This window comes from Fonsecaea erecta (genome assembly GCF_001651985.1).
Source record: "Fonsecaea erecta strain CBS 125763 chromosome Unknown Scaff6, whole genome shotgun sequence".
In the NCBI taxonomy this organism is placed as follows: Eukaryota; Fungi; Ascomycota; class Eurotiomycetes; order Chaetothyriales; family Herpotrichiellaceae; genus Fonsecaea; species Fonsecaea erecta.
The window spans coordinates 199203-212785 of record NW_017387249.1 but is presented as its reverse complement, the minus strand read 5'-3'; the positions used below and the strand labels follow the sequence as shown (position 1 = coordinate 212785).

The following is a 13583-nucleotide window of genomic DNA, read 5'->3' as shown; positions in this document are numbered from 1 at the left end:
CATCGCAGGAGCGGACTCTTGACTTTAAAAATCTGCGCTACTAGGATCCTGAATGCCGAAGAGCCAGTTTTGCGAAAGTTGAGCAATGGCATCGCCGCCGTACTGGTCATTACACCAACTTTGCAGGTCATCAAAGCAGTCCTGCAGAGTGCTGTCGACTGCCATGTGATTGAAATTCGACGCCCATGTGTGATCATTGTCCGGTGCGGAAAGGTCAATTGGGATCGCCGAATCCATCATGGAAACATTCCCCATTCGCTGCGGGTGAACAGCCTCAACCGCAGGGGTCACCGGCTTGCGAGTCTGTGTCTCGATAATGTCCGCGAGGACGGCGTCACTCAGACGGTCAAACACGCGCGAACAGCTTCGGGCCGTGCTCCAGCGTTCAGAGACGGCGACGAGGACATTGGAACAGGCACGGGTGTCGTTGACCACCTTCTGGATGGTCGGATTGCTGAGTAACTTTGCCCGAGGGTAGTTGGTGGGAGGCGGTGGGCGCCAGATATTCTGGAAGTGACATCGGAGGGCATAAATGTACGAGATACCCGCCATGAATACGGCATGCAAAGTGACCCAAGAATAGTTGATTTTGCGCGTTCGGTGGAGCTCGGCGTAGAGATTAATAGCCGCCTGCGAAGATTCAAAGATGTGCTGTAGGGTAACACTGTTGTTGAAGGCGTCGGAGAGAGTCGGTGACGGACGAAACAGCATCAGGATACCATTGTGATAGAGAAGATCGTACCATTCACGTGATCGAAAGCTCGAGGGATTGGGCGAATCCAGCATCGCATCCAGAGCTAAGAACGGCAAAGCACTCGTTTCACAATGCCACGCCCTCAGCTCGTGGGCCAAATCTTCTCGAACTTTGAAGTAATCGAAGGTGACGCCTGGGAGCCGCATGTCCCGGTGGAGAGAGATCAAAATCTTGCCGCAAATGAGGCGGTAGCGGACAATGTGATTGAACAGAGCAATACGTTGATCGCTCAGAGGAGCCTCCATCGAGTCTTCCGATGAAGGACGATCTGCCATATCTGCGGCATCAGTCACATCGACGGGCGGAAGTTCAGCGTCGACGTCGTCGAGCTGGATCGCGAGGGGCCGTCCCAGGGTGAAACTGACGATGCGGTCCATGGCGACCACACACCAAAAGCACCGTCGCATCATTTCCATCTTTTCTTTGTGAGCTTGATCAACAGCCATGTTTCCGCTCTGAGAAAGGGCATAGGTCGACTTTTTGTGCAGTCCGAGTTCAAAGCACATTCGTGCTGCGACTCCAATCAGATGCCACAAACTCGCCGACGTATCATAAAGGGAGCTGCCCATGCGATACTGGGCGATGAGCAAGATAGCCTGCAGTGACAAGATCCCACCAGCACCAAGAACCACCGGCAGGTAAGTGATGGCGCGGTTGTAGTGAGTTTCTGCATCGGGTAAAACAAGCCAGTCGAACTTGTAGACTTGAGCCGTGGCGATGGCGAGAATCATGTCGACAAAGAAGGACTCAACGGGATGGTAGGTTGAGGACGACTCTTCACTGTATATGGCGTCGAGAGCAGCATGTAATACTTTGGGATCGAGAAAGGGATAGCAGATATGGTCATGGTTGCAATATGCAACCAAGAGTCCCCGAGCCACGTCTTGGGGTGGCCGAGTGGAGGAGGCATGGGATGCCGGCGCGGCACGTTTACTGAGCGCTGGCCTTTGCTCTTGAGCGTGTGCCTCAGCGTTGGGGACCGGGGGAAAGGATGATTGCAGATTCTTCTGTAAGAGGTTGGCGAGGAGGAGACCGCTCGTTGAACCCAGAAACTGCCGGTCGCCTCCTGCACTCAAGGACAAATACGACACCTGGTTGACCACTTCGTCGCTGGTCTCAGAATTGTTCAATTCAGGTATGAGGTATACAGGAGGCGTCTGTGGAGATGGTTGGTTCTGGCTTCGACTGAGTTGATTGACGAGATCTTTGTTCCTCGCTTCCAACTGACGAACCCGCTGCTGGACTCGTTCTAGATCCTGTCGGCGGACAGCTCCCTCCTTTGCGGTGTAAACACATGCTTTGTTGGCCTTGATGCAAGAGGAGCAGGACGGACGGGTTTTGTCGCACCGTGCTTTTCGGCGGTGACAACGTTCGCACGCTCCGGGTCGATTGGAAGATTCCGGAGACATTGCCCCAAACCAGGTTGATCTGGAAATGTGGTCCTGCTTTGAACAACACCGACTTTCGGCCTGAGGCTAGAGTCGTCTCGATACCAGCAGGAAGTCAACACTCAGATCGAGTGGAGGGTCAAGACTCACGAGCTGCACGATTGAGCGACAAATCCCCCTGCCGCGATATGGATGCGCCCTGTCCTACATAGACGTGGCCCTGTGGCGCCGCCGGTCTTCCGGATCGTCATCCACTATTACCAGAACGAGTACTGCGTGTTGGGGTGGGAAATGTCAGGGCGACTTCGGAGGACGCCTCGGTAAGAAACCCTCAACTTATTTTGTCCTTTTGGGAGGGCTGTCGAATGAAGCATTGTGGCGCACACTAAGTGTCTTGGGAGTGATGATAATTCGTCGGTTAGATACGAGGGAGCAAAAGCAAAAGATACATATCATCTTGTTCATTACCGTCAGCTGTAAACTCTACAACGTCCGCAGTATCTGCCCCGTCTCTCCTCGAAAGTTAGCCGGACCCATGACTTGAGGCAGCTTGAATGAGGGGAGTGGCTGATCAGCAGAGAAGCCATTGAGTCGAACGTGGAGAAGAAGCCCACATGGCTTCTCATCGCTCACCATGGGAGCGTCGGCCTGCGGACCGAAGGCCGATGACGATCTGCCACGCGACGCAGAGAGTAGTAGCCAGGGAAATTTCGGCTTTCGAAAATGAATGCTCTGCGTGATAGTATTTAGACTCTTCGTCTTCATTGTGTGGGAATAGGGCATTCTTGTCGTTGCTATAAGATAGTAGGTCGATACCAAGATGGCAAAATACTTCGGATTGCGTGGCTCACGGCTGAATGCCGCCTTGATCTGGGCTGTGATTATGCCTGCGTACATACTGTGAGTTGTTGAGACGATGCACTTGGCACAATCGAATCACGCTGACTGATGCTCCCAGATTTGGCTTCAACAACGGCGTCGGTGGGAGTCTCGTGGACTTGCCCAGCTGGGTCTCAGTGTTCCCTCGCATCGACACCGTCAACACCACCGGCTCCAAGAAGACCGAGAACAGTCGAGTTCAGGGCACGGTCATAGCCTTGTACACTCTCGGAGCCCTCTTTGGCGCTCTTTCTTGCATTGTCCTGGGCGACAAGCTCGGACGTAAGAGAACCATCATGCTGGGGGCGCTGGTCCACACGGCTGGCGCCATTATACAGTCTTCGTCCTACTCCCTTGGTCAATTGATTGTCGGGCGGCTCGTCTCGGGTCTCGGATTCGGAGCGTTGACTGCCACGGCACCCAACTGGCAGAGCGAATGTTCCAGCGCGGAGCACCGTGGTTCCGTCGTCTTACTCGAATCCGTCTTCATCAGCTTTGGCCTTGCTCTCCAGGGATGGATCGGGTATGGCATTTCTCATGCCTCTGGAAGCGTTGCGTGGCGCTTTCCGCTGGCGCTGACAGGCCTGTTCTCCATCATTGTCGTTGGAACGATGTCGCAAATGCCTGAATCGCCACGGTGGCTCGTCAAAAAAGGAAGACTTGAGGAGGCGAAACAGGTTCTTGCCGCCTTGGAAGATCTCCCTACGGATTCGAACAAGATCGAAACCGATGTGATGCGCATCGAGGAGTCCCTGCGTGTCACGGGCCAAGGTCGCTTCCGAGACATCTTCAGAAACGGCGAAGAACGTCTGTTTCATCGGGCGTGCCTCGCAGCTGCGGGCCAGGTATTTCAGCAAATGTGCGGCATCAACGCCCTGGCATTTTATCTGCCGACGCTGTACAGTCAGTACCTGAAGCTTCCAGCAAAAGACTCGCAGATTCTCGCTGCGTCTGTCTTCTCCTTCCAAACTCTTTGTTCGCCCATCGGCGTTCTGACGGTCGACCGATTTGGCCGACGCAAACTGATGATATTTGCGGCGATTGGCATGGGATGCTGTCTGGTCATCATGACCGGCACCGTGTCCGATCCAACAAACCGGGGGTCACAAATTGTGGCGGCACTGATGATCTTTTTATTCGGGCTGTTTTTCCCAACAGGTAATTTCTCTCTTCACATCCGAGGGGGTTCCATGGCTGATGCTTTGCAGGCTTCTTGGGTCTCACCTTCCTATATGCAAGCGAGATTGCTCCTCTCAGCGTTCGCGTGCCAATCACCAGTATCTCGACGGGTACAGCGTGGGCTTTCAACTTCCTTGTCGCCGAGATCACCCCGGTGGGATTCGCAACTCTCAACTACCGCTACTTCATCATCTACGCCTGTATTAACTTGGTGCTGATATTGCCATGTAAGTATTTCCCGTCCGACGTTGACAACCGTCAATTCCTAACAGACCGGTGTAGCTGTCTATTTTTTCTGGCCGGAGACGGCGGGCAAGTCGTTGGAGGAAGTGGACGATATCTTTATACAGAGCCACAGCATTTTTGACCCGGTCCGAGTGGCGAAGAACATGCAACAGCGACGGCCTGAGCCGGTGCCTCTGGCGGTTGAGGAAGGCAAAGGACCGGGACAGACCACTGTGGTTGAGAGTGAGAAGAGTGGCAATGTTCACAGCGAGTAGGCAGGACAAGATGAGCTTTCATCGTCTTGAGATGTTCACCTGCATCAATCCTGGTGTATTCAAGAAAGACAGAGAGTTCGTGGTAGTGTTGGTCGAAGGTCGAAGGTGCGAGTGCGGAAGACATTGAGACTGGCAATGCATGAATGACTGCCAAGCCATGTAAAGACCGTCGATCCTTGTCATTTATGACCATGTTATACAAACTTCTCCCTTCCATCCTGCTCGAGAAACTGAGTACAGGATACAGCACATCCCAGAGCTGACCCCTTTGGAAGTCATCATGTTCTTCCCACCCGTAACAACCGAACTATTTGTCCATTCCTTGAGCATCCTTGGCCGGGATATCCAGCATCCCTGCAGGGCACCATCCCACAGCTCTCACTCCCTACCCCACAACCTCCTCGCAGGTTGATCGCAAGACCTAAAAGGGGGCCCCAAGGATTTCCTGGATATCTGGGGCGTTGACCTACGCAGTGTCCATCGGACATGGAGCCCGAACCCCATAAGTGGTCGGTTATCGGCGCCGAACGACTTCGTGACGAGAAGGTTCCCACTAATTTACTACTACTCCGGCGTTTGTCCGTGCCTTGCTCGAACTTGATCACTGAACATTGGATTTGCCGTGACTTGGAATCCGTGTTTTGGTAGCTCGCCGCCGGCGAGTGCAGGTCGGGACAGATCTTTCTCGGTCAGTAGAGGCCGAAAAGACGGTGTGTAGCGACTTGGAATCGGAGAAATCGCCATAGCTGGAGGTAAACATGGAGTGGCCGGGTTGTATTGCACAGGGTCTGGGGAAATAAAAAGGAGAAGGGAAACAAGAAAGAGGAGAAGGGGGAAAGGAAAATCCTGCCGAACAATACACAAGTCGCCAACCATGCTCTTCTCTCAAATCGTGGGCTTGACATTGCAGTTTCTCCTGCTCGGCTCGTCCACGGCTCAATCGACATCTTGTGGCGACCTTTCCGGACAACTGGGTCAATATTCAAGCTTGAGTATTGTCAATGCCAGCTTGGTCAATAGCCAGGAAATTGCCCAAGTCATCACACAGTCACTGAACATCAGCGATGTGCCGACCACAACCCTAACGGGGGTATGCCGTGTTCAAGCCGAAGTGGCATATAATCTCAACGACACCATCAGTGTCGAGCTCTGGCTCCCGTCCCCCAAGCAATGGAATGGCAGATACATCGCCGTCGGTGCGTTCAACATGCGTAACTCGCTTTGGACTGTATTGCTAAAGACGGTGACTAGGGAATGGTGGACTCGCGGGAACGATTGACTATGTGACGATGTTGGCCCAGCTCGAAGCCGGCTTTGCCGTGGCAGCGGGTGATTCTGGCCATACCTACGCAGAGGATGGACCAGCTGTGGCCTCGCCAGGCTCGTACGTGCCCTTCTTGAACAGCATCCAACAAACGACGGAGTGGATTCACAATTCGATGGCAACCTTGACGCCTCCCACCCAGCAGCTGACGGCGCTCTACTACGGGAAATCGCCCTCGTATAACTACTACTACGGCTGCTCCACAGGCGGCGCGCAGGGATTTGCACTCGCCCAGTACCACCCCGAGCTGTTTGACGGAATCTACGCCGGCAGCCCCGGAAACTGGTACAGCCACTTGATTCTCAGTTTTCTCTGGAATTACGTCCACGCCCAGGCGCAGAACAGCTCGTTCATAGACGCGGAAACCCTGAATCTCATTACCAATGCGACGATACGTCAGTGTGATGCCATCGATGGCGTGCGAGACGGGGTCATCGAGAACCCGCTCAAGTGCAGCTTCAACATCACGTCTTTGCAGTGTGGCCACGGTCAGGCGCCGAAGGCCAAAAATGGGACTGTGCAGTGTGTCACGCCGCAACAGGTCGCCACATACAACGCTTTCCGCCAGGGTCCCAAAGAACCCGACACCGGCTTGCAAATCTACCCCGGATTCGACCTCGGGTCTGAGAGCGGGTGGTTGGCCCAGGAGACGTCGCTGGCCCTGGCCTACGCCATCCCCATCTTACAGAATTTGGTATTCAAGAATCTGACGTACGACTACCAATCGTTCTCCTTCAACAGCACGGACGTGGACCACGTCAACTCCAACGCCTCTCCGTACATTGACGAAATTTCCCCAGATCTGCTGGGCTTTCGCCGGCGTGGGGCCAAGATGATCACCACACAGGGCTGGGCCGACCAGTACAACGCGGCGACCTGGCCGATCGACCACTTGAACCAGATCAACACGTTCCTCAGCGGCCAGACGGGCGTCACCGGAAACGCCTCCGACTTCTACCGCCTCTTCATGGTGCCCGGTGCCGGCCACTGTGGTGCTTCCCCTGCCTACCCCAACGTCCCCGCGACCTACCACGTTTTGGACGTCTTGATGCCCTGGGTAGAAAAGGGGGTTGCGCCTACGGCCATGCAGAGCTCAAATCCGCCCAGCAAAGCCAACATCACGAGGAAACTGTGCCCGTGGCCGCATACCGCAAAGTTGGTGGGCTCCAACCAGAACGATTGGACGTCGTACCAATGTGAATGATTTAGGGGCCCTTGTGCCAGTATAGCTGCCCGTATGCCCAACATTTGCAAAATCTTGTCGGGCTGCTAACATCGGCTCCAGCTTCTGTCTAGCCTACCTGGCTGCTTTGTGTGTAGTCGAACAGCCTGAAGCAACAAAATGCAACAGATCAATTGAGCTATTTCTGTTCCTCCTTGCATACATTTCCAACGATCACCATTGAGGACCCTCCCTCTTGTCTTGTGCGAAAATAACCCTAGATACCATCACAAATGGCAGAAACCGAGGTGCCAAAATTCATGTAGCTAGGCCCTGGCTCCCATCAAAGCACCATTTTGTCCGTAGAAAAGCGATCCACCGTTACTTGAAAATGTTACCTCCAGTCAGAGAGCTGTGGCGCTCCTGGACTGCCTCAGGCGCCCGACTGCCTTGCACATGCGCAGTGAGTGAGTTAGCCGGGAGGAGGGAGGTCGTGGACGAAGAGGCGGCGCGTGAGACCAGCGTTGTTTTCAAACAGTCAGTCCAGCACGACCTTACATCCCTCCAAGCTGGAAACCACGAGCGTCAGGGACTGCTTTTCCCGGCCGGTCGGGACGACTACGGTGCCCGGCGGCAGTCGCAGGGCGGGATAGGCCTGGAGGAGGCGGACCAAGGCGTAGCTCGCTTCCGACAGGGCAAAGTCCTTCCCCAGGCACGTCCGGAACCCGTGCAGGAACGGAATGTACGCGCAGCCGATGGTGGCAGAGAGCTTGCCGTCCAGCCACCGCTCGGGCTTGTAGTCGTGCGCGTCCTCGCCGAAGAGCTCCTTGCGCCGGTGCATGTGGTACGGGCTGAACGTGATCCCGGCGTTTCTGGGCACGAGCACCGGAGACTCCCCGTCCGGGCCACCACCTTTGGGGAGAAATGTGGTCCTGACGGTGCATCTGGTGTTCATCGGGACCTGTGGATAGAGTCTCAGAGCTATTGTATAACCATTGGTTAGCTGTTATTCCCCCCAGGACGAAGAGCTTCAGGAGTGAATGTCACGAAAGACTCACTTTCGTTCAGCACAGCCTTGAGATAGGGCATGTTCCTCGTGTGCGACCTCGTAATCACCGTCTCGGAGTCGGCCACCTCGTTGATCTCGTCACGTAGCCTCTGAAGCATCTCAGGGTGACGAACCAAATGGAAGACTGCCCAGGACATCGTGCACGCGGTGGTGTCTCGTCCCGCGAGCAACACGTTGACGAGCTGGTCCCGCACCAACGATCGGTCCTGGTACTCGGTGTAGAGATCGAAAATGAAGGGATACTTCGCGGTGGCCTTTTCTCGGCCGTGCTCGCGCTCGTACTGGAATGCTCTCTCGATGAAGTGGTCCGCATAGCGCCGGACGATGCGGCAGGACTTGCGATAGCTCGGGGTATTGTACAGGAAGCTGAGATGTGCCAAAGGCAGTCGTACCGCGGTCGCCCATGTGGCACTGTCGAAATGTTCCGCAAACTCGCGCTGTTCTGCCGCAGACAATGTTTCGATCGATTCGCCAAAGAGAAGCGCGGTCGTGGTCGCCAGGGTAAACCGGAAGAATGCAGGCTGAAGGTCCACCACGGCGGCCTTGGAGTCCCGAAAAGTCGAGACCAGAGTTTCGACCTGGGCCGTGAAGGTCTCCAAATCTCGGGCTTGGACTCGCGCGAACTGTCGTCGGAGCATCTCTCGCGAATGCTTCCAGGCCGGACCATCTTGGGTGAAGATCCCCTCGCCAAAGAACGGGTAACAAGCGGGCCGTCTCACTCCCAGACCCATATCTGTTCGCCACCATTAGCTCCACGGGCTTGGAATCGATGGCCGTGACGGACCTTGAAAATGAGTCTCGGTGATGGCTTTGATATTGCAGGGATCCGAGGTGAAGTAGCCAACAAGACCAAACATGTACGCAGCAAAAGTGATGCCCATGCTCTCCGTGAACTCGACTTGTAGCATCAGCGCGTGATCAGTCAGCACAGTTGCCACATGCTTCTTGATGAGATCGAGAGCCCATGGCCAGCGGTGCCTGAATTCGCTTTGAGGTGGGAGACAGCCGTGTGATTTGGCGAATGCTCTTTCCTCCTGTACAACGTCAATATATGTGGGCCATTGCTTGGACTAACCTTCATTACCTGACGTCGTCGGCGTGCATCGAACAGGCACATCAGAACAATTCCCACCAGTACTACTGCGAGGAGCAACTTGCAAATGATCCGGCTAGGCCACTCCATTTCTGCCTTGGTGGTGGGAATGAGACCAGGATGGGAGTATCTTCAGGAAGGGGAGCGTAGAGAGGAGCAGCTTTTGTTGGGAAGGGGACGCCAGCCAGCCAGCTTGTAGGCTGCATGATTGATTCACACGCAGACCGTGAGGTGGTCCAGCCTATATATGGGATCAAAATCTGGTCTGGACGTTGTGTATGCAAGGGGTTCATGTATATTAAGTTGGTGGGGAATTCGCTAAGCCTTTTTAGGCTTCTCGATAGTCCCGCATTAATAGCGCGCTTCTGTCGGAACCTTTTTTCCGCGTTTCTGGCTGAACGAATGAGGATGCTTCTCTGAATATCTAGGACGAGGAAAATGCTGGGCGATGATCTCGAGTGTTTTTCACAGCAATAGTCCCAGTCAGTCTCTGTGGGCTTTGTCCTGTGCCCAATTCTACTTATGTAACTCGCCGTATTTCCACCCATCTCGGGTTTACTATCTTCTCACTGAGAAGAATGCTCGCCCTACGGAGCAGGAAGATTTCTAAGCTTTGCCCAAGCCGACAGTGCTGGCTGAGTAGTTCCTGGTCGAATGGAGAACCTCTGAGAGTAAGAGTGGCGAACCATGTACGTTTCTTCAATTCTTGAACAAACTTCCTCAGTCGAGTCGGCATGGAGCCTTGATTGTATTATGAAGACGAATACGGTTCGGTAATAGAATTACTCACGTACTCCCATCAAGAACAAAAAGGGCCTCGAGTCCGACGTGCATCATTCATCAATCACTTCTTCTTTCCAACGAGATAGGACGGATGGTTTCCTCTCGTCACCCACGTCACTGCGGAGAATTGGGGGCCAGTGATGAATTTTGTATTCGTCAGATGTGTGGCGAGCGATGTGAGCTCATATCAAAGTCACTCGGGGCTGCAGAGAACAAAAAAAGCGCGAATATCAAAGTGACTGCAGTGTCAGTTTCCCTGTTGCAGAACTGGCCTGTTGACGGCCTCTGGTATTGATCCTACACCAATACGGCTCCCAATGATGTTAGTATCCTCTCATGCTATCCCGGATCATGCTCATCTCTCCCGTTTGAGGGGGGTGTAAGCCCAAGACTGTCAGCGAACAAGGAGCACTTTGCGTTCGGAGTGTGATCATGCCGTTTCTCCGAGCCCGCCATCGGTGCGTTATACAGAAGAGCTTCAGCCTCTCTTCTCCCAAGCTCGAATAACAGCCCGGTCTCTGATTTCCCCTTCTTGTGCCTCGCACCTCTGGACAGCCCTCCTGACTAGATCCTGTTCAAACCGTACCTCGGCAAGCTGTCCCTTGGCCCAGTTTCGATGTCGCGGACAACGATTCTTGATACAGACACCTCCTTTTTTAGGCATGTTGTCGTATTCCTCCCCTTCCGCATCCACGCCTGGGCTTTGGGAGTGTTGTGCGACGCCGTTAGAGAGTTTTGTACTTTCTTCATCGTTTAGCGCCTCTTCGGGTGGTCCTATCCTCGCATCCGCTCCAGCATCGATAATGGCCCGCCCACCGTTGTGATTGTACCATGTCGAAAACTCTTCATCGGACCACGCCATCCTGGGATCAAATCCACACAGGTCTTTCATTTTCGGGTGTGTCTTTCGAATTTCCTCGACAATTGTCGACGACCGAGCCTTGATCAGTTCCAAGAACTTTTCTCGGGCGATGAGCATCTCATATCGCACGTTGAGTCGTTTTTTCTCCTCTACAATATTGGCCATTTTTGTCGTTTCCAATTCATCATATTCCAGATCCAATGGCGCTGGTGGCTTCGAGTCGACATCGGCCATGTCAATGTCACGAGGCGGGGTGTCAGGTTTCCGGCCCAGTGCTTTCAGTTGCTCAATGTCCTTACATTTCTCGATCAGGGCTTTGATTTCGCCAGCTCGCAGTGCCGAGCCTCGATTGGGGAGCATGTCATCGTCGAGACTGCTGTCGGTCTCATACTCGGTCTTTTCCTCATCGCTGTATGCGGGGGTGGCAAGTCGACTGTCGGGGTCCACGCCATTGACCAGGGTGAGGAGCGGTTTCGAAGGTTTCTCTCGTCTCCTTTGTTTCTTCCGATGCTTCTTGAGTGGCGGTCCCTCGATGATATACTGACCATCCTTACTGGTCTGAGCCTGAGGGTCACCTCTTTGCACCAGATCCACAAAAAACATTCGCCCGCAGGCATCGGAGCAGTACTTGCTAGGAGGGACCTGGGTAACACGGGCAGGTTTCCGACAATCTTTGCGCCGGCACATTCGTTTCCACGTGGTCTGCAAGCCGGGTTTGGTACAAGACGGGCAAATGTACTTGTCGATCAGCTCGCCATCTCGTTCCTTAATGTTCACACAATTCCCGTGGAACCACTCGTCGCAGCCGCCATCACATGCAATCATCCATGTGTGATTGTCTCCTTTCCGGCAGATACAGAAGACCTCCCCGTCATCATTGGAGCTCGATGACGTGTCGGCAATCGAGGGCGAAGGAGAGCCAATCTCTCGTGATGCGGCGCGAGAAGAAGCGGGGTCCGGTGATGACTTGACGCTGGCAGCCGATGTCTGCGTTTTCAGTTTCGAGGGCCCCAGCTTGAGCTGGTTCGTGCTGGGAGTGGCGCTTGGGGAGCGGAAACTCGATCTCGCCGCAGGTGGACTTTGTTCGGACTCGCTCAGTTTCGCTTTCTTGTTCGAGATGCTCCTAACCTTGGCTGTACCCTTCTTTCGTGCAGCTGCGGAAAGAAGTCTCGCCGGGTCATCAGGAGCCGGGCGCTTTTTGCCTGCGAGAGGTGCTGGGGTAGCAAACGGTTCCGTGGACGATGCCCTTGACTCTGCGATCGATGGGACTTTCTTCAAAGTTCCAGCAGTACCGGTGGGTGGTAGCGACCAGTCAGCGACGGGTTGCGCGGCGAACAAAATATCCTCCTGAGCCTCTTGTTTCTCTTCGTCTTCTTCGCGATTGTCTCTAGGCTGTGGCTCCTCATCATCCTCATCCTCGTCTTCTGCCCGTTTTGCTGCTCGCAAAGCCTTTTCCGCCTTGCTTAGCTTAGGAGGGGGGGGAGGGGGTCCTCTGGCGATGATATGCTCGAGAGGTTCAAGAGGCTCCCCCGTCGAAGGTTCGACGATGATTTCCAAGCTGCGCACCGGTTCCCAAGTTTTCGTGTTGTGGATTTTGGAGATGTGATCTCGGACAGAGCGACGTCTGGTGAAGAGTTTGTTGCACAAGTAACATAAATACCTGCGATCCGTGTGCTGGCCTTCGTTCTTGGATGAGTGAATCGACGATCGAGGCGGAGCATCCGGATCGGCCTTCCTCGACTTGCCAGGATGTTTTCGTTGTTTCGGGGTCTTCTCTCGAGCGTCTTTCGGCAGAGCATCTTCAGCGTAGAGGGATTCCTCTACCATTTCCATGAGGGAAGAATTGACCGCCGGGTCCGGCTCCTCGTCCAAAGGAGGGTAGCCCATGTCCATGTTCTCCTGCTTAATGTGATCTTCATCGTTTGACCCGTCGAGACCAGCCAGATGCTCGCTCTCCTTGAACATGGAGACATCATCCATCGGAGTATCCTCGTTTTGCACACTTGAAGGAACGGTGTCTAGATGGGGCGGCGCATCGTCACTGGGTTGGAAAAGTTCGGGCGCAAAATACGCGGGAGGCGGCTCCGCGGTGTCCATTCTGGAGGAGGAATTAGTCAAGAATCCTAAGAAGCAGTCGGAGTAGATCGATCTCACCCATGCGACTCGATATTAGAGTGGGCACCATCTGCCGGAGTCGCGATGGACGTGGGTTCGGGGTTGAGAAGTTCGGAGAGTGCGAAAGCCATGGACGCTGGTGACTGATGAGCCAGGGTGAGAGAACAAGCGCTTTGCCCTGATGGGCGTCTGTGGGGTGGCAGTCAAGCTGGGCTCACAGCCAACTCTGCTGGTCGCTGACGGGAAGAGGTGGTCAGGGAATCAAATGTGTCCATAGGAGGTCGATTTTAGGCTGTCCAGCAAAGAGTTGAACCTTTTGAGTCCCTTGGAATCAATAAAATTGCAAAGCGACGCGGGAAAGGTTGCGGTGGTGGAATAGGCAAAATGGGATCCTCGTAGGCTGGAAACGCGCCCGCAGATGCTGAGATGCAGGCACGCGATGAACGCCCTTTGTGGCCAATCAGCGTTCACTACA

The 13583-nt window shown here is 54.3% G+C and overlaps 4 protein-coding genes across 4 annotated transcripts; 2 read left to right on the top strand and 2 right to left on the bottom strand.

The window, feature by feature from the left end:
* Nucleotides 1-24: 24 nt before the first annotated feature.
* AYL99_07111 (hypothetical protein) lies at nt 25-2163 on the bottom strand (the record flags this gene model as incomplete). Its single annotated transcript, XM_018838620.1, has 1 exon — nt 25-2163. The coding sequence occupies one exon, from the start codon at nt 2161-2163 to the stop codon at nt 25-27; it is 2139 nt and encodes a 712-aa protein (XP_018691388.1).
* A 799-nt stretch (nt 2164-2962) lies between these two features.
* On the top strand, nt 2963-4700 carry AYL99_07110 (hypothetical protein; the record flags this gene model as incomplete). Its single annotated transcript, XM_018838619.1, has 4 exons — nt 2963-3042; nt 3101-4179; nt 4230-4427; nt 4483-4700. 4 exons carry the CDS (start codon nt 2963-2965, stop codon nt 4698-4700), a joined length of 1575 nt encoding a protein of 524 aa, XP_018691387.1.
* Nucleotides 4701-5574: 874 nt separating this feature from the next.
* Nucleotides 5575-7228, top strand: AYL99_07109 (hypothetical protein; the record flags this gene model as incomplete). Its single annotated transcript, XM_018838618.1, has 2 exons — nt 5575-5896; nt 5952-7228. 2 exons carry the CDS (start codon nt 5575-5577, stop codon nt 7226-7228), a joined length of 1599 nt encoding a protein of 532 aa, XP_018691386.1.
* Nucleotides 7229-7724: 496 nt separating this feature from the next.
* On the bottom strand, nt 7725-13239 carry AYL99_07108 (hypothetical protein; the record flags this gene model as incomplete). Its single annotated transcript, XM_018838617.1, has 5 exons — nt 7725-8167; nt 8245-8988; nt 9040-9289; nt 10718-13091; nt 13148-13239. 5 exons carry the CDS (start codon nt 13237-13239, stop codon nt 7725-7727), a joined length of 3903 nt encoding a protein of 1300 aa, XP_018691385.1.
* Nucleotides 13240-13583: the final 344 nt, after the last annotated feature.